The following is a 19,786-nucleotide window of genomic DNA, read 5'->3' on the forward strand; positions in this document are numbered from 1 at the left end:
GCATTTGCACTTTATTTTCTTTCCTTGAAGAAAATCAGGTTTTCATTGGCGTGTAACCCTCTCGCTGTGATTATCACAGCTAAATATAACCCCTTACCCTATACCGGGGTATAGAGTACTCTATTATACTCTATACTCTTCGTTTTACGTTGCAGGAGGGCGTGCAGTATCTGTACACATCTACATCACTTAGCCCATGGTTACTCCCTCGGGCTCTTATTTACCAGGCGGTTCGTTTTCCTGCTTAGGATTTGCTTCAGAGTGGTTTTGTTTGGCCGCTCGGGCTCGTCATGGCTCTGCCCTTCCAGGCTTTAGAGCAAGGACAGCCCACGCCTCTCCCCTGCCCCGTCCGGAGCCGGGGCGAGCCGGGGAGCGGGGGGGAAGGGGCTGGCGGCGGGTGCCTCCCGGAGGAGGAGGAGGAGGAGGAGGAGGAGGAGAAGGACCCGGCGCCGGGAAGGCAAGCGCCCCCTCCGCCTCTCCCGCCAGGGCCGATGGATGCTCTCCGGAGCCCCCTCGGTCCTGGCGGCGCGTCCGGCGGCTGCTCCCGGCCCGCCCGCTCGGCCGTGACGGCCACCGCGTGCAGCCGAAGCCGTCCTTCGTGAATTTTGTCTAGGCGAAGTTGATGGATTACATCCAGCCGGGCCTGAAACGATGGCGTGGGTTTGTTGTCGTTTTAACTCCAAATACGACTTTATAGGGTTACTCCCAGGGTGGCGTCAGGTGTTTAACTTAGTTGCATTTTGAACTCCGGCTCGAGAAGCCCCACCGGTGCCGGCGCTGCCCGACACTCGCGCTCGACGCCCTCCCGCCGCGGGCGGGGCCCTCTCCTGCCCCCTCGGCCCGAAACCCTTCTGCCCCCTTGCTGGAGGCGCATCCAAACCGGCACTGAGGGGCGAAGGCGGCGCCCGCGCCCGTCCCGGGACGGCGGGCGCCGCAGCCCTACCCACGCCCCGCCAGGAAGCCGTGGGCGGGCGTGAGACGACTTATGAGGCCGAGCGCCCTCCCACCGCCCGGCCTTCCCCCCGCGCCCCGGTGGGGAGTGAGCGTCTCGGCGGGCCGGCGGCAGGAGCCGGGCGCCTATGGCCGGGCACTGAGCCCCTCTGCCTCCTCCCTGCCTCGGGGCCGCTCGCCCAGGGAAGCCACAGGTACCCCGGGGCGCCGGGGAGGGAAGCGGGGCGGGCTGGGCTTGTGCTCGTGTTTTCTTGGGGGCGGCAGCGGGCAGGAAGGGGAGGGGCGCGGCGAGGGGTGCTGTGGCTCCTCGGGCACCGTTCCCCTAACCGTGGCGTCCCCCTCTCCTCCCAGCCCAGGAGCTACGGGAAGATGGCGTGCCTGCCCGCCGCCCCGCCGGCGCTGGCCTTGAGGAGGTGGCTGGGGCTCGGGCTCTTCGTGCTGCTCTGCCTTAGCCGAGGTAAGCAGGAGCGGCCGGCGTGGGAGCGCGGGAGGAGGCGTGCTGGGCCCGAGCGGGCGGCAGTGCCCGCCTGCCGGTCTTCGGGGGATGACGGCCCCCGGGGCACTCGTTCTGGTGTCTTCTGCTAGGGCTGAGGTCGGGCCAGGGTTTGGGGGTGGCTGGCTTGCTAACCGTGGCGGCGAGTGCTGAGGATGCGTGAGCTCTCGGCTCCCCAGGCCGGTCGTGCCGGGCTGCCGGCTCCCAGAGGGGCGAGGTGGTCACCTATCCCAGCTGGAGTGAGAGCAAGGAGGGCGTTTTCGGGGTGGCTGACGTCCACAGTGAGCATGTGGCGTGGCCCCTTGGGCTTCGGCTTCGGTGGCGGGGCAATTTCTGCAGTTTTTTGGATGGCTAAAGTGAGCGTGCGGTGGGGCTGACAGGGCAGGGCGGCGGGTTGGAGGGTTTTCCGCCGCCCGGGCAGCGCAGCGCAGAGCGAGTGCTTTCTCCAACAACACAAGTCCCTCTCGGAGGACTGCAAGGGCTGTCCCCTGTCCTTCTCCAAGGACCTGCCGCAAAGCTTGCTGAAGTCCACAGGTCCCCCCCGACCTCAAGAGGCTTGGGATGAATCTTCTCAGCTGTGTGAAATGTTAACCTTGAAACCACACAAGACTCTCTTCTCAGCTGAGATTCATTGTGGATGCAAAATAGGTTGTGCTTATTGGCAATTTTAGTGTTTCATTGCAGCTAATGATACTCTGGAGCAAACCCGGCCTGAACTGAGGCTCTGGTTAAAAATCAAGTGATGCAAAATTAGGAGTTTTTCATGCTGATGTTGTGAAACTGGGAGGTATTTGATGCTGAGTTTTGTTTTGAGTTTCGGTCTCACAATATTAAAACAAAACTCAGAGAATTTAACGGGGATTGAATCACAGAGCTCACTTGTGAAGAAAGGAACCACTCCTGAGATCTCTGCTCTCCTGTCTTCCCCCACACTCCTTCCCCTACCTCTGCACTTGTCAAGCACAGATGTATTTTGCCTGCACTGCAGCGGGCAAGCAATCCGTCATGTGCAGAACTGTTTCTCTCTCCGTACTGTAAGAGCTTGTGGTATGTTATTAATGTAACTATGAGCATGCGGTAATTAGCCGGTCATCTAGTTTCTCTAAAAAGGATGCTGATTCCAAGACCAAAGAAGGGCAATACTTGGATATACAGTCTGATGCATGCTAATATCCGGTACTAGAAATAGGAGTCTGATAACAGAAAACTAGGTGTTCCTGTAGTTGTACTTTTTTTTTTTATATGGCTTGCTCAGGGAATGATAGTTAATCCTGCTTTCCATCTCTCCATCTCTTTCTTTAGGTCCCTGCTTGTAACTTTCGAATCCCCTGCCCAGTTTCAACAAAATTTGGCAGGGAGGCAGAGCTGGCAGAGGTGCAGCATCCTTGCCCACTGCATGGAAGCCCCTGGCTAGCCACGGGCAGCACCTGAACAGCCGGAGCCTGCGCTGCCCCTCCTCGTGCCCAACCGACAGAAAGAGCAGGAGGCAGCTGCCAGGGGGCTGTAAGGAGTGTAGCGGCACCGAGGGCTTGGGAATGGGCTGGGAGGTGTGGGGAGAGGTGCCTGGGCTGGGAAACACAAGGCACAAATCCATATGGCAGCAGGGTTTGGTCATCCTGTTGCCGAGAAGAATTACTTCTCCAAATCTGATCGGTTACAAAATTCTGGGATTTAACTCTGCAAGAGGCAGAGTGGGAAAAAAAGCAGTTTTAAAAGTATTATATCAGCTTTTGGGGCATAATTGTTAGATGCTTCCCACACAATGAGTCTGTGGAAGTCCTGGTGCCTCGGGAGCGGGTTGCTTGGCAGGCTGACAAGGACAGCACATCTGATGCACTTTCTTTCTCCCTCTGTATGCACATGTACACACCCTGCCACCTTTCTCTCCAAAAAGAGGTATTCTTACATTAGTGACACTTGAAAACACATGCTACAGCACCCACAAACGAGTGGTCGCAAAAGCTTTACTAGGACTTGCAGGTGATGCCTTCCCTAGCTCACCCACAGGGACCACAAGGACCAACTTCTGACCTTGTCGTGGCAAAATGGTGAAGCCCAGAAAGGGAGTCTGCCGTGGCCCTGCCAGTGACTTCCCACGCGTTGTTACGCGAGTCACCAAGGCCAACGTTTACAGAACTGACCCCATATGGGACTGGTCATGACCACATCAAGGCACAGTCAAAGCTGGCACCCAGAGCCTGTGGCTACATCTTGTGTCCTTGGGTTTAGCCCAGGTGTTCTGGTGCTTGCACACCTCTGTGCTGTAGCGCTCCGAAAGGTCAAGTAGCATGCTAGGATGAAAGCAGGTGCTCTCCGTATGTCCTACATGAGTGAATCCTAATATAGGGAATGCCAGGCTGAATCTTTACACCGTAGCAGAAGGCAGCTTTAAGAGGGTCTTAATTAAAAAGGATGATTTGAAGGTTGTATTTCATAGGAAGTCGTGTATGCCCAAGCTACATGGATACGTTTGTTTCCCCTTGAATTGAATTTTGCTCCTCTGGGGTTCACCTGAGGTGACCCACTGAAATGACAGTGTAATTTAGAGCTGCTTCTGAGATGTCATCTGCTGCTGGAGACACTGATGTGCATGAACGCCCTGCTGTCTCAGCACAGTGGACAAGTGGCAGAACAGCCTTGATTACAGCACAAACTTATTTATTTACGGTCTGAACGCATTACCAGTATCCCCATGGGCTTGTCTTTCTCCTGCCATTCCACCTTCACACCTACCTACGAATATCGGGATGTTCTCAGTCCCAGTTTGTTGTATTAGGAAGATCTTGCCAGAAGTCACCCAGTACGACCTTTCTCTGCCCGGTGTGCAGACGTGGCGTAGACACTGATTGCAGGGCCCCAGCGAGCCCGTTTTTTGTCCATGGAGTATTCCTTTTAGGCTTCCCTGGAGTCTTTTCATCCAACTGGGGACCATCTAGTTCTTGGTTTCTTCCCAGTGGTGAAATTTTTTGGGAAGTTTTGAGGAAAATCCCTACAGCTTTTCTGAGTTATTGGAGAGTTGGGGAGGGGGGGAATAGCCACTTCCCTCCGCATTGTGAGAGAGCACTGGCTCACAAGTAACTCACTCTGGGAATCCCCTCTCGCATGTTACTGCCACTAAAGAGCTCAGAGTGGAGCTGGGTTTCAGAAAGGGACAAAGAGGGTTGAGAACAAGACAGATTCCCTGTTTTGTGGTCACCCCAAAATATTGAAGTGTCTAACAATGAGCTTTAGGTGCTTGGCGGCTAATTTCTGTGCCAGCTCTGCTATGGGTTGTGCCTAGGGCAGATTTCATGGCGGAGATGGCAGAAATTTTTATGTACCAGATTTGCCCACTTGATCACTGGATGCAAATTGAGTTTCTGTCTTACTGCTCTTGCTGCTCTTGCTGCCTTCAGCTGGTTTTTTAATTTCTTTTTTCAGATGAGTTTCTGTCTCCTCCTGTTCCAGACATGCAGAAAAGAAATGTCTTTGGCTCAAAAACAAGAGCAGTGGAATTAAGGAACTCCTTTTTCTGTCTGTCTATCCAGAGTGAAACCTGCCGTAACAGCTTGTCTGGAGAAACACAAACCCAACTAAAGGCTCCTGCTTTTGCTTATAGACTCTGTTTTACTCCTTCTGTTGTGGTTTTTTTTTTTAAATGAAAGAATTCTTTAGAAAAAACACAGAAAATTAAACATAGACAAGCTACATTCTTACCCAGCCAAAATACAGTTACATGCCTGCATACCGAGTTTGTAAAGCTACTGGTCGAACATTCCTTTCACCCACATTGTTTCCTTTTTCCAGTTAGGTCAGAATGAACCCAGATAACTCAGGTGAGCTCATGTTAGTCTGAGGGCAACAGCTTTTTTGCATTTCTTGGTTCACCGAGACATTTGTAACCTTTTTGCAATGTGAATGTCAGACATTCCTGCATTTAAACATGCAAAGTTTAGGGCTGAAGTTTTTAGCGGTAGGTTGCTAGCAGAAGTTGCCACCCTGTACGCTCTCACACCTTTCCTGCTCATTGCTGCCTCAATTGTGAATTACAAGCGTGGTTTAATGGGCGTAATTAATCTGACATAAATGAAGGCTGCCACTGATGGAGTTATCCCCCTGCCTTGCTTGTGATGAGTTAGGTTTTTGTGGGGGTCGGCCCACTCTCTTCAGTGCCAGTTTGCTTTTACACCTGACGCTGTGTACCCTGGAGGGGGATGCAGACAGGCAGCACAGCTGAGGGGGCCAAACAGGTCATTGCCACCGAAAGGTGCTACAGTCCTGCTCCTCTCTCCTCTGCTTCTGGCTACGCGATCTTCCTCTCCTTTGCACTAGTCTGGTACGTGTCTGATCCTTGGATGATCTAATTTGCCTTCCAGCTTAGCAGAAAGTTTCTTCCCCCCCCCCGCCTTGTTTTACACCAGTGTGGTGTATTGAACCAGCCTCTAGAGAGCCCTGCGAGGAAAGCGGTGGGAGCACGTGAGGTTGGAAGGGAAAGGGGTGCCAGATCTCCTCTGCTCGTGTGGGGAAGGCATGAGATCAGTGCCAGCTTGTCGTCTGGCTGCACCCTGAGGTCGTGCCAGGCTGGAGGAGAATTTCCATGTTCAGAGGAACTCTCCTTCCTTTTTAACATGTGTTTCCTACTGTAAGTGCTGCGCGCATGTAGATGTGGTATTTTTCACGAGGTGGCAAGGCAAATATGCTGAACGCAGTGAAGTGTGTGCTTGGTGAAAAGAGGTCAGTTTTGTTTTTAAACAGATGAAATTTATGTTTAATTGTAGCTGTTCTGTCCCCTTGGAGGGACATCACCATCGGGAGTCTCAGGAGGTCATTTGAGAATATGTAAATCTTTCCCAATGCAGAAATGCCACAGGCTTTGCTTCTGCTTTTTCACTGTTATGCTTTTAAAATATCATTGGTCCCAGGGGACTCCCTGGCTGAAAATAAAAGTGCTGACTGCTGGCTAACGGTGGTGTATCTAGCTATACAGCACTCAAAAGATGTTCACCCTTTGACAAGCCCAGAATGCCACTGTATCATATAAAAAGTTGTTAGAAAAGACCATCGAGGCAAGTGTCTCTGCGCACCGCTGCTCTCCCCATAGCAGGTACCCTCTGGTGTGGTTTTAAATGCCTGGCAGACAAGGATTTCATCCCTGTGCCGAGGGAAGTGCTTCAGTCTGAAGAGACCTCACCATTAGACACTGCTTCCTACCAGCCGAGAGAGCCCCTTCCTTGCGCCGCCCTGCCCTGCGATGCTCCCAGCCCGTGCCTCCAGCAGCCCCTGCCCAAGTCTCTCATTTCACTCCCTCTGCAGCTTTTGCAGCTTTCAGACACCTCTGGACTGCTTTGGTCTTGTTTCCTTAGTCATCCTTCAGTTAATTACCGTTTGCCATGCTGCACTCTTATATAGGGCCATTTAATCTCTCCTCCAGCCAGTCCTCCAGCTGCGGGGTTATTGTCAAGGTTGTCATCTGCAGAGTATTTGTGAGTTAGTGCCCAAGCAGGGACCGGGCTTTTATAACAAGGTAATGGCTGGCAGGCCTGTAGTGTTGTTAGCTGCACTGGTGAATATTGCTGTGACTGTGGGCAAGTACTTTAGGAGCAACGGGAAAAAAAAAAAGTTGTAATTTTTCTAATTCTGAGTGGGCTTATGTGAGAGGTATCGTACTTGATTTTTCTGGTTACTGGGCACTTTCACCTTCTATTAGTTTCAAGAGTGGGCTGGCTACTTGGGGAGCACACAAGGCAGTGAGATTTAAAGCACTGAAGAAAACTGGGGCCTTAAGCGGTGGGGAGGACCTCAACTTCAAAAGCTGTGCTGCGAGGACAGCAGCATGCATGACAGTGGTACTGGAGGAATTAGGAAAACGATCCGAGAACATCTTCAGCTGGGAGATAAATATAGAGGAAGTGCAAAGTGATCCACTCAGCAAGAGACAGAGTCTGCGGGGGAAAAAATTAACAAATCTATTTTTGTCTCTGCGTGTGACAAATCTCCCCCAAAGGCCTCTCTTACACAACTGCCACATCTAGTTTCTGCCCGCAAACTGGGAAATAGCAAGAGTGCTGAGCCAGTTGCAGGAATTTGATCTCGAAACGAACTATTTTAATATGCAAATCCTCTGAAGACATCCAGATTTAGTGTCCCCCCTGCCCTTTTTTAATTCTAGCGGGGTCACCCACTCCGCACGCTGGGAATGGAGAAAGGGGGAAGGTTCAGAAAGACTCTTCCCTTCGCTCCTTTCCCCAAGTCAAAGACGTCCTTCTGTCCCCATCGCCGGTGTCCCTGCCGGTATGCAGCACGGGAGATAAGCAAGCCCTCCTTCCTCTCCTCCCCAAGCAACACCCATGCAGAGAGCTCCGCAGCAAAGGGGAAGATCTTAAGACATGATATAGTCCCCACCCCACCCCCAAGTACTTGGTGTCTCGTCTCCAGCTCCTTGCTTGGATCTGACCTCCTGGCTAGCGCCAGAAATTTGCTGACTGACTTGCAAAGAGTTGCAATCTTACTCATGTTATAAATAAAGCAGACTGGACATACCCAGGCAGTGGGCTTGTCCCAGCCGGGGCACTGGTGACTCAGAAAGCAGTAGATCTTTAGCTCAGGAAGTACCAGAAAACGAGCTGGGCACAGCAGGAGCAAGAGTGAGGGGTACCAGCTGGCTGGAGCTGCCCCAGTGCTGCAGCGAGCCCCTTTACCAAAGTATTTCAGATTCCCTTTTGTCTTCTCAGTTGCTAATTGCAGATCATGGAACTTTTTCGTAATTAATGAAGTTTCCTTCCCTTTGAAGCCAGGTTTTTGACAAAGTTGTGGCAAGGTAACAGTGTTTCCTTTCATTCATCTCTAGCTGGGTTGCCATGCTGGCTTTTGTGGCAAAAAGGCTATTAGGGGGTGTGAAATCTGCTTTCTGGGGAGCAGCAATTAAGACTGGAGAAAGCAGAGTGTTCAGTCTGCAACCTGCAAAGGAAACTGTAGTTGGAGGGAGGGCTTCAGCAGGAGTAGTGCCTGTAAAACTGGGACCACATTGGACACCAGCATGTGTTGAGAGCACCCTGTGAGCCACTCTAAAATGAGTGTTACCTACGGTACATCACTGCTTACCAAAGTATGCTCAGGGAGACAAATGAGATTGATAATCTCATTTGTCATCAATAGGGCCTCAAGTTAACATGCTGCTGGTACAAAAAAAAAAGGGGGGGGGGGATTAGTGCGCACCCCCAAAGATGGGCTGTCTTTCTGTCTATAGACGCAGGAAGGTGTCCTCTGGTTTTCACAGCCGCTTCATGATTTCAAGGATTTCTTCACTAAAGGCTTTGCACGTGAAACAAAACAGCATTAAAATGGAACGAAGGCTGCTGAAGAAGTCAGGCACCAAAACACCATGGGGATATTATAATTGTTGCCAAATCACGCAGTATAGAGCTGGGTGAAGCAAGGTTACCGTTTTGTTTAGGAGGCATGTAGCAACGTGAAGAAGGGAAGTGCATAAAGCCACGTAAGGAGTGCCATGCCCTTGCTATACCGCTCCGAGCAGCGTGTCGCGAGGTTACGGTGCAGAAGCAAGCAGAGCTGAACTTTTAGAAAAACCTCTTTAAACTGTTTCCCTATGTCAGGCAAGCCGTGACATCATCGTAAACTAGGATTAATCCCGTCACTTAATGGCCGTGGGCACGCTTGACTGGTGTAAGTGGGTACAGGGAAGCAAGACTGAGTGGAACTGCTGCTGAATGAAGTGCGTCGCTGTTTTTCTTTGGGACGCCTTCTCTTCTGCTCCTCTCTCTCACCACATTTGGGATGAGTAAGGGAACATGACCTTGCAAGAGGTCACCATGACACGAGTGAAGCAAACTGGGTTTGCAGCTGCTTTGCTTTGTCAGAGCAGCCTAGAGCAGCTGAAGGGTAGCAGCAGGCCTGTGGTTCATGACCGGGAGGTTGGGCTTGGGGTTGTGCAAGGGGAAAGAGCTGTTCCTCCTTTCTCTGTGTGCTGAGACCTCCCTTTGCATGCCTCCACTTGCTGAAGTGGAGTCTGAGTAGAAGGAGCCTAGGAGGCTTGCCAGGCACTCATGCCCAGGTTAATATGCAGTCACGGACTCCTTAAAGAGGATTGCTGGCAGGGCCTGCCAGCACCCGCTTTGCTCTGTTTTATCCCATCTTTCTCATTTCATGGGGTCTTTACAGCAAAACGCAAAGGAAGGCAATGATTTTATGTGCTGCTGAAATGTCATGATGTCTCCACATAGAAGTTATCTGGGCATCTAATGGGGTCTTTTCTGTGATCCGTGTATTCGCAGTGTCGCAACACTGATTTAGCTTAAATACAAAGCATTTCTTCCTGTATTCCAGTGTAGCACAGGACGTTTGCTGAATTTTAACTCCATGGAAAGCTTTGGGAGACTCTGATTCCTCACTGGTAAAATCACCTGGGATAAAGAAAAGACCAATGAAGAGTGTCTGGTCCTTTAAAGACTCAACTTTTTAATTTCTCAATTTTTCAACTGATTATCTGTCTTGCTCGGAAATCCCCACAAAATTCAGTGTTGTCCTCAAAGGATAAATCCTGCAAGTTTGGGGCAAATGTGCTATTCACAGAAAATGAGGGGCCTGAGCTGCAGAATTACCCGGGGACTGTCGGGTGTGATTCCCACACCGACCCCAGGGGATGGCCACCAGGAGAAAGCCACAGCTCCATGAGACGTGTTTTCCTCAGCTGGCCCAGCTTGGTTACCAGAAGTGCCCTTGCCTCACCATGATGTGGTGTGCACCAACTCCCAGAGCTTCAACCAGAGCTTCTTGAAGTCCCTTTTTCCAGCCCATGCGCAGGTAGAGGGCAAGAAAGGTGTCAGTGCCCCGACAGAGCGGGAATCCCGGGTGCAAGGTCCTAGGCAAAGTCAGTGATGCCAATAATTTAAGAGTACAGAGATCAGCTGCTGTTGCAAAGATAAAAAGGGGACTTTATGGGGGGGGGGAAGCAACGCAAGGCTGTTTTGACCCTCCCGGTTTTGGAGGGCCACCGACAATATGCCTCAGAGCTTTCTGCAGAACTGTCAGTTGAAAAAATGTGCAGATCTGCTGTCTTACCTGCTGCTTACATGGGGGGCAAAGGACTCCAGGCCCACCAAGAAGGTCCTTTCCCTTCACATGTGTTGCTCTGTGGGTTGTGTGTGAAGCGAGGTAACACAAGGTAAGATCAAAAAAAGGCAAAGCAGTTCAGAAGGGCAGAGAAATGGGGAATGGAGGGGAAAGAACGGCTTTGGGGTTTCTGTTCACCAGAACTTATCTGAAGGTTTCCAGCAGTTCAGCGCTGCTTCTCTGAAGCATGGCATGGTCTTTTACTGCCTTTTACAGTCAAATGTCTCTGCAGGACTTCTGTCCCAGAGGCAATCTGTTCTCCCATACCGCCTGACTGTATGTGTGGTCAGGATAACCAAGCTGTCTGTGGCCGGGGAATTTCTGAAACATGGCTTGGGCAAGGAGTGAAGGAAACAGGGATACGGGCTCAACAGCTCTCCTGCTTGCTGACTCTCAGAGCAAACAAGAAAGGATGGGTTTCCTCTACACTCACGTTTCTGTTCTTGTTAGCCCTGCATTGTGAGGCATCTGCAGCACAGGCATAGTTTGCATGAAACATGTTTTTCTGCCCGGGGAACAGAAAGTCAGCCCTTCCATCGGTTCAGTGTTGCCACGTACCATGGGCTTCCAGCGATGGAGCAACGTGCATGCACAGCAAGGGAGTGGGTGGGCTTCAGGGGGCATGGGAAGAGGAGGGATCTTTTTTCTAGAAAAGAAATTAAAAATTATTTCCACGGTGGATACCTCCCCCACAGCCTGTTACAGAGAACATTCAACGCAGAAATGGGACAGAACTAAATTTTCATTTTTGCTTTGCAGTTCACCTTTAAAGTGAAAGGGGACTTTTGTGGGGCTGAATGACTCTTCGTGGACTTTGGTTCCTTCAGGCTTGCAGCATTCAGGTTGCAGTTTCAAGGGTGCAGAGCCTTTTAAGGGTAGATGTGACATCAGCAGGAGTTTCCAGCCCCTGCACATGTACTGCCAAGGAGGTTTTTGTTCTCCTTTTGGTTGCAAAGGAGACTCTTAGGGGCAAGGCATGGAGAACCTCATGCAACTCATGATGCGATGTCACCCTGACATTTACTGTACGCCTACTCTTCCCCTATCGCTGCAAAAGAAAATAGAAAATTGTCTTTATCAGGCGCCACAATCCCAAAGTTCGACTGGTTGCTCTTGTGAATCTCTCCAGCAACAGTAAGAGCTGAACTGTGGAAACAAGCAAAGATGTGGTCGAGGGGAAAAAAAAAAACCACACACACACACACACACAAAAAGCATGCAGACATGCAGGAGGAGGAACTTCAAGAATCACAGTCTAAAGTGGGCTGCTTTTAAGGTGAACAGAGGAAATGCTTTTTCACACAGCATGTAATCAAACCATGTAACTCATCGTCACAGGATGTTGTGGAAGCCAAAAATATATGTGCATTCCTGAAGGGGCGAGATCTCTTCGTGAAGCGTAGGTCTAGCAGTAGTGATTAAACTGCCGGTGTCAAGAAATCCCTAAATTTGTGACTGTCAAAGGTTGGCAGGGCATGCCAGTTCTTATCCTGTGCAGTGTAGAAGAACTGGGGTTTCTACCATCTTGCTAAGAGTTGCTGGCTGACACAGGTCAGCAGGCTGAGTGGGCTCCTGGTCTGCCCCAGTCTGGTTGCTCATAGTCTGCGATGCATTATAAGGGGAAGTACAGGTAGAGTGTGTGTGTGTGTGTGTGTGTGTGAAATTGTGTTTGAATCTTTCCCTTTGGAAGACCAATGAAGTGGCTGAGTGGAGGGAAACCAGTTACATGAGAAGTTGCTCATTTAGTTACATATTCTATTTTAATTAGTATTAAAGCATTCTATAATGTTGCCAGGACCTCCTTGGTATTTTTTCAGTGTGTTTTCTATGGATTTAATGTAAAGTGTGTGGGTGGGATAGGGGTAGGTGTGTCGCAGGGGAAGGGGGTGAAAACTTATTTCACGTTCTGTCCCAGGCTCTCTGCCTGGGCTAAACTTCATCAAGCTGCCCCAAGATCAGGCTGTGCTGGGGCACTGTCTGAGCATCTGCTTGTCTCCCTCCAACACCAGCAGCTGGAGGACTGCAAAGCACGTCATCAGGGTGTGCTGCTGGACACAGGTCAGCATGCTGCAGGGGTCTTGCTGCCGGCTGTGTGATGGCGTCCCAAGGGTCTGTGAGTCACCTCTAAGCAAACAAGCCCTGGTGGGCAACCAGCTTGTGGCTGTTTTGGACACTTCAGCTGAATCTGAATGTCACAGCACCCCGGTCACACCCTGAGCGCTGCGCTCTGTGCCCGTGTACGGCGTGGCTGTGGTTAGGCGTTAGTAGTGACAATAGCATGTGAGCCAGCATCAGCCAGATTTTGCTGGGGGTGGGTGGCAGTTCTTAGGCTCAGCTTTGTCACGTGTTCAGTTCACGCTTCAGGCTGAGGCTTTGCACATGGGGTCTCACCTTCACTGACGGCTGATGCTGCACTCTCCCCATCAGTGACACACTGCCTGGTCAGATCTTTCCTGCTTTGTCTCTCGGACATCTGGACTTCTGTAAGGCCTTTGACACGGTCCCCCCCAACATCCTTCTCTCTAAATTGGAGAGATATGGATTTGATGGGTGGACTGTCCAGTGGTTGAGGAATTAGCTGGATGGTCGCATCCAGAGGGTAGTGGTCCTCCAGGTGGAGATTGGTGATGAGTGTTGTCCCACAGGGGTCTGTATTGGGACTGGTATGTACTGTTCAATATCTTCATCAATGACATAGACAGTGGGATCGAGTGCACCCTCAGCAAGTTTGCAGACAACACCAAGCTGAGTGGTGCGGTCGACACACCTGAGGGACGGGATGCCATCCAGAGGGACCTGGACAAGCTTGAGAAGTGGGCCCGTGTGAACCTTATGAGGTTCAACAAGGCCAAGTGCAGGGTCCTGCGCCTGGGTCGGGGCAGCCCCCAGTATCAATACAGGCTGGGGGATGAAGGGATTGAGAGCAGCCCTGCCGAGAAGGACTTGGGGGTACTGGTGGAGGAAAAGCTGAACATGAGCCAGCAATGTGCGCTCGCAGCCCAGAAGGCCAATCGTATCCTGGGCCGCATCAAAAGAAGCGTGGCCAGCAGGTTGAGGGAGGTGATTCTGCCCCTCTACTCTGCTCTGGTGAGACCCCACCTGGAGGACTGCGTCCAGCTCTGGAGCCCTCAGCACAAGAAAGACATGGACCTGTTGGAGCGGGTCCAGAAGAAGGCCACAAAAATGATCAGGGGGATGGAGCACCTCTCCTATGAAGAAAGGCTGAGAGAGTTGGGGTTGTTCAGCCTGGAGAGGAGAAGGCTTTGGGGAGACCTTCTTGCAGCCTTTCAATACTTAAAGGGGGCTTATAAGAAAGGTGGAGGGAGACTTTTTAGCAGGGCCTGTGGCAACAGGACAAGGGGTAATCGTTTTAAACTAAAAGAGGGTAGATTCAGACTAGATATAAGGAAGAAATTTTTTACGCTGAGGGTGGTGAAGCACTGGCACAGGTTGCCCAGAGAGGTGGGGGATGCCCCATCCCTGGAAACATCCAAGGTCAGGTTGGACGGGGCTCTGAGCAACCTGATCTAGTTGAAGATGTCCCTGCCCATGGCAGGGGGGTTGGACTAGATGACCTTTAAAGGTCCCTGCCAACCCAAACTATTCTATGATTCTATGTTTACTGAGATCTGTTCTGCAGGGAAAGGAAGAGGGAATGTGAATCTTCTCTGTCCTGAGGCCAGCTATTTCCTTGTTTTTCTGCCCTCAAGTCAGTAGAGTGCAACAGATTGGTATCCCCCTTCCACTACTGGAGATGGGTGCTAAGGTAGTGAGGCTGAGGCACGCAGGGCAAAGGTGAAGCAACCCAAACTTCTGGACTAACAAAGCAGGGTGTGCAGGGGTAAGCATCATCCTGAAGGTTGCACAAACCCAGGCGAAAGCCCAGCCATCTGCCCTGGCCTTACTGCAGCACAGGACTGCGTGTCAGTACTGGGTCACTCTTCCAGCAACAGCAGGAGCTCCTTGCTAGGCCGCTCCCTCGCATGTCAGGTCCTGGCCCCTGTGAGCACCTACCCACTGGAAAGAGGAAGGGGAGTGGGAAAGCAGGGCTGATCACGGGGGTGGCGTGCATAGAAGTCATAGTGCGAAGCAGGGGGATTACTGCTAACCTGGTCAAAGTTGTACTGAATTTCCCCCTTGCAAGGGCCTCAGCTTGTTTTTGTAGGCACACGCCTGCATACTAGGTATGGCACCGACACGGTCGCTGGTCAGGAGTTGGGGAATGCCTGTGCTGGTTTGCAAGTAATCCCAAAGGAGGCCCATGGGCCTTCGCAAATATAAATTTGTTTTAGCTAGACTAGGCAAAATCGTTCATTTGCTAAGACTAGGAGGCTGATGACAGTGTGGCTGTAACCTTTGTTTACTATTGTAGTGTTGCTTCTAGCTTCTGGGATCTTGAAAGGTGTGGGTTTTTTCTTTTACAAAAAAAACCAACCTTCCAAGAAAACCCCAACCCCCCCAAACTAATAGTCCACTGTGGCCCTGTTTGGCATGGAGGGAACCCACCGGAGGGTGACTCAGACTTTCCAAACTCTGAGCTCTGAAAAGGGAGAGCAGAGGAGATAGCAGTTTGGGCATGTATGTTTTTATCCCTTTACATGAATAATGGCAGCTCTTTACTCTGAGGTGTGGCTTTTTTCAAGGGGCCAGCAAAATTTCTGCTCAGGCATGTGACTCTCCTGCCTTTGCCTTCAGTAATCCATGCAGAAATCATTCTGTGCCTGCGAGCTCGGGATCCTAAGTAGGACTGGAGCATCATGTAAAAGGCAAGGCCAAGGTAGGCCTCCCCTCAGTGCAGAGCTGAAGTTGCAAACAGCTCGGTGGGTGATGAGGTACATTAGCGGGCACAGACAGAGCCGAAAGAGGTGAGCTCTATGCAGCAGGTCCTGGCACAAGGCTATACCACTGTCTCACTGACTTTTGTTTGTCCCCCACCTACAGGCTATGCACTGGAGAAGAAAGTAGTCAAAAGCAAAGTGGGGGAAAAAGTCGGCCTGCCTTGTTGTCATGAAATTCCCAGCTCGGAAAGCCTACATAATTACCGGGTCTACTGGCAGAAGAACACCACGGAGGTAGTGCTTGCCTACGCAGAGGGGAGGATGATCTCCAAGCACGAGCGGTATGAGAACCGGACAGAGATGGACACCAGGAACCTCACCCTGTGGATCTCCCCCATGGAAATCCTGGACAATGGCCCTTACCAGTGTGTAGTTCAGCACCTCAGATTTCCACAGAACTCAGTTGTTGTGTGTGATGAGCCTGTCACCCTCTTTGTTACAGGTAGGTGGATTGCCTCCCGACACCTGAGGCTTTCTGGTGCCAACCTCTGGGGGTAAGAGACACTCCTCCAAGCTTTAGTCATAGAGTAGCAGATAGACTTTCATCAGGAAGCCTAAAAGAGTGCTGGAAGGTGTGTTAAGGCCCCTGTATTTCCATTCTAGCAGCCTCCCTCCTTACCTTTCCAAAGCTACCCCAGGTACAGAAAATTTGCCTATCCCACCATCCTCCCCTTGATGCCTCCCTCTTGGGCAAGGACCCCTCCCAGGACACCTCCCCAGGTACCACTGCTGGTGGGTGCCCTAGGCCCCCTCTGCCCCCTGCTGTCTTTTGGGCAAAGCAGAGACCAAGCCCTTGGTGCACAGGAAGCATCCAAGCCAAAAGAGGAATGGGGTGGCATTGTTTCTCTGTGGCCACAGCAGCATCCCAGCCCTGCATCCACCCTCTTGGGAGCTCAGGCTCTCTGGGGGGCTGGCCAGCTCGCCAGCTACACTGCAGCTCCACAAACTAAGGCTGAACTCAGCTGGAGATTTGAGGCTTTTTACCTTAAAGAAACAACCCGAGTTCCTTTGCTCAAAACGAATCTGAGTCTTTTCTTGGAGGCTACAAAAAGTTCCGTTGACATTATTTTCCATTTCCACCACTGTTTTTGTGGCGGTTGGTTTCAACCAAAGGCAGAGATACTGGTAACATATATAAATATATACATACATTTGAATACCTTTAGCAGCAGAGTTTTCCAGGAATCTTCTAGATAAGCCAGTGAATGAGCATTCCCCACCTGGAATGTGATTCATCAGCAAAAAAACCCAAGCTTCTGAGGTTTGGCCATCGCCTGCCTGTCTGAGGGCACAGTGGACATATGTGCAAGGAGACAAATTTAGTGATCTTTCTGGGAACTGATATGAAAAAAGGGAAGTGCGCTGCCAGCACCCTCTCTAGCTGTGAGGGCTGAGGAGTTAACTGCATGAAAAATGTGAAACAGTGGATCTCTTTTCCTCCCTGCAAACACTCCAGATTCTTTCCAGTTTCTTTCCTTCCAGAAATCCCCTTGCTGTCTTAAACAGGCCAGTTGTAATAATAGTGGTAGACTACTTCTCCCTTTGGAAAAGTGGGATCAGTTATTGTGGGGATCAGGAAAGGGAAAGCTCCCCTTGCCCCTGCTGGAATCAGGCTACCCTGAGAGAGGCAGAAAGGTGTTACTCCCTGGTGACTGGTCAGGGAGCCTCAGTGAAGTTGGCTGGGATATTTGAAGGGACTTTCCAGACTGGATGTCAGTGCTGTATTGCTCAACAGGTAGTGGGCCTGGAAGGAAATCCGGGTCTCTCCTTGTCTGCCGCCGGCAGTGCAATGTTGAGCAAGTTTCTTTCACTAGTTACTCGGTAGCCTAGACCATGGGTTTGTGGTCAGCATAAGCCCTGGAAGACGCGCTACGACTGCAAGGCTGTCTGCCTTATCCCAGCAGTCACGTGGTCAAATGGTGAGTCAGGCAGGGAGCAATCACAGACAAAACCTTAGCTGCTCCAAAACGGGTCATTTTGCAGTGAGTTGAGCAACCTGCTGCAGCCCTCTGCCTGGCCTTGCCGTGGCTGGGGCTAGCACCTTAGGGGGTGTGCAGGCTACGGACCTACAGCTGGCAGGGGTGGGAGGGAGAATTTGATCCCTTTGGCAGCAGTGGTGTTGGTGTGACTTAGCCCACCAGGAAGCCACATGCTGAGTTTTTTTTTTCTTACTGGTGCCTCTCTTGCTAAAGGTGTGGTCCCGTGGAGACTTTTCCAGTAGGAGAGTTGCCTTAAATAGTTCCTTTGCCACCCCTTGTCTCCTCCTTTCCCTGGGCTGTTTATTGCAACCCATGGGCATCCTCAGTTGTACCAATGCAACTGTTTACAGTAATACGATGAACCAGATTGGCAAAGGGAAGCAGGCTAACAATGACACCACCTTTCTTCTCCTTCCTCACTCATATTAGTCCTCTCATCCATTTCACCATGCAGCCTCGCAAACACTTACAGCGATACATCTGACTGGGCGGGAAGGCATGGAACAAGCTGTGTGGGTGGGAAACCTCTGAAAACTGTCTTTGGCAAGGAGAAAAAAGTCCAGTGAGAACATGGTCTGAGAGGACCTGCATACTGCTACGCATTTTTGCAATGACTAGTATGACTGGGTCTTGCTCTCAGCTGGGCCTTCTGGAGAGTCTTTCATGCAGAAAATGTAATTCAGTCTCTTGCTGGCCATCCCAGCTGAGAAACCAACATGTGACTCTCCTCCTTTCCCAGCAGAGATAGACCCTCTGTGAGCTTCTGGCTGGGAAGGGACTAATGAGGGAGGGAAAAGGAAGTAGTCTACCATTGCCTGTAATACGAATTTTTATTCAGTCCTGTATTTTTTCTACCTGTTTTATGATTCCTTCTGTTGTTCCACGAACTGCTGTATGTAGAGAGACACAGCGGCATTGGAGAGGTGAGGTCATGAAGTCTGTGTACTGCCCAGGGAGGAGAAGCAGCAAAGGCCAAGGCCATATCCAGTCAAGGCTGTGAGGAGAACACTAAGGCACAAGAAAGGCCAAACAGATTATGATAGAGGAAGAATGCCCTGTGGGGGAGTCTTTGCTTTGACCATGGGTGATCAGGACTGCAGCCCTCGCTGTAATCTGACAGAATGGTAACTAAATCTTTCTTGCTTCAGCTGACTTCAGTAAGCCGAACATAACAGCAGAAGTATCCACTAATTCTTGTGAATCAACTGAGATGGTGGTAAGATGCTCTTCTCATGGAGGTTTCCCCAAACCCAAAATCTCTGGAGCCCTCAACAACGTGTCTGTGGTGTGGAATGCCAGCTGGGTGTCCGAGTCCAGCCTCAGCCCGTACAACGTCACTGGCAAACTGTGGCTCAATGTGACCAAAGACGTCAGTATCACTTGCTCCGTTGAACACAATGGCCTTCTCAAGTCCACCAGTTTGCTTCTGAGTAGGTTTTATTAATAGCTTGTGTTACAAAACTATTTTGTTGAATCTGCTGAGTTGCCTCTCTGAGAAAGTGGTAGATTTTGTGTATCTGTTCATGCAAGGATGACCCAATGATCCCGCCTGTGAGCTGCACACCAAAATATTTCAAAGGCTGTAAGACAGCAAGGGTGGGAGAGGAGAGTTACAACAGTTACTGACAAGCAGAAATGGCTCTGTCTTCCTGCTGCTCTACCATGAGTCACAGCTGGGCTGAGAAGGCAACTGGATCCTGTTGTGATCTGGTGACATCAGCTTCGGTGGCTCCCACAAGTTGGGGTTTTGCCACCATTCAGTGCCCCTCTGTACCAGCACGGTCTTGCTGCCAGTTGTGTGACACAGAGCTGGTATTCAAATGGAGGGACTTGAGAAATGTGTGTGCCTTAAAAGCCACAGGTTGCACTTAAAAAGAATTTCCTCATTTAACAAGCATGTTTGTTCCTGCTTCGGTGACAGAAACTGTCAGCTGGGGTCTAGACAAAATTCTGCTTTCATACACATTTAATATAGGGTTAACTCATACGGAAAAATTCCATCACTGTGCGTGGCTTAAAAGTGATAACATAATAGGTAAGTCCATGCTTTGAAAAGCTTGAGGCACAAGTGGAAACAGCATGAGGGAAGGCAGCACACTACAGTCCAGATGTTTTGCAGTAGAAGGGGATTTGCAAGAAAATTCTCAAAGCCAAAAGGATTTTTTTTTTTTTAATGTTGTTACCAAAAAGGTATCCTGAAATGTCTCTGGGTCTGATGTTTTCACTGTAGAGATAAGGGCACCTTCAAGGGAAGCTAGAGAAGCGCTATTTTTCCTAGGGCATTGTACCTTATTCATCAAGGTACCTTATTCATCAATCTTACTAAAATCAAAGGTGCTCGTGAAGAGAGGTGCCATTCAGCTTCAGGACGAATGCCAGAAACTAGTGCTTTATGAATATTGGTTATTGCTGGACGT

At 50.6% G+C, this 19,786-nt stretch overlaps 1 protein-coding gene across 2 annotated transcripts; it reads left to right on the forward strand.

The window, feature by feature from the left end:
- The first annotated feature begins 1,042 nt into the window (after positions 1–1,042).
- On the forward strand, positions 1,043–18,957 carry CD80 (CD80 molecule). 2 transcript variants are annotated; one of them, XM_076351553.1, is made up of 4 exons: positions 1,043–1,145; positions 1,303–1,408; positions 15,494–15,832; positions 18,518–18,957. In XM_076351553.1, exons 2-4 carry the CDS (start codon positions 1,321–1,323, stop codon positions 18,811–18,813), a joined length of 723 nt encoding a protein of 240 aa, XP_076207668.1. In that variant the 5' UTR covers positions 1,043–1,145; positions 1,303–1,320; the 3' UTR covers positions 18,814–18,957. The 2 variants fall into 2 exon arrangements, 1 of the variants encoding a protein (XP_076207668.1); XR_012996451.1 differs by lacking the exons at positions 1,043–1,145; positions 15,494–15,832; positions 18,518–18,957 and adding an exon at positions 4,865–5,183 and having other exon boundaries at positions 1,342–1,408.
- The last annotated feature ends 829 nt before the right edge of the window (positions 18,958–19,786 follow it).

This window comes from Aptenodytes patagonicus, chromosome 1 (genome assembly GCF_965638725.1).
Source record: "Aptenodytes patagonicus chromosome 1, bAptPat1.pri.cur, whole genome shotgun sequence".
NCBI lineage: Eukaryota > Metazoa > Chordata > Aves > Sphenisciformes > Spheniscidae > Aptenodytes > Aptenodytes patagonicus.

Bases quoted from the DNA above. Each gene is read 5' to 3' on its own strand.
- CD80 (XM_076351553.1), top strand. From the start codon at position 1,321: ATGGCGTGCCTGCCCGCCGCCCCGCCGGCGCTGGCCTTGAGGAGGTGG. The intron at 1,409-15,493 runs GTAAGCAGGAGC...CCCCACCTACAG, and splicing joins GCTGCTCTGCCTTAGCCGAG to GCTATGCACTGGAGAAGAAA. The intron at 15,833-18,517 runs GTAGGTGGATTG...TTCTTGCTTCAG, and splicing joins TGTCACCCTCTTTGTTACAG to CTGACTTCAGTAAGCCGAAC.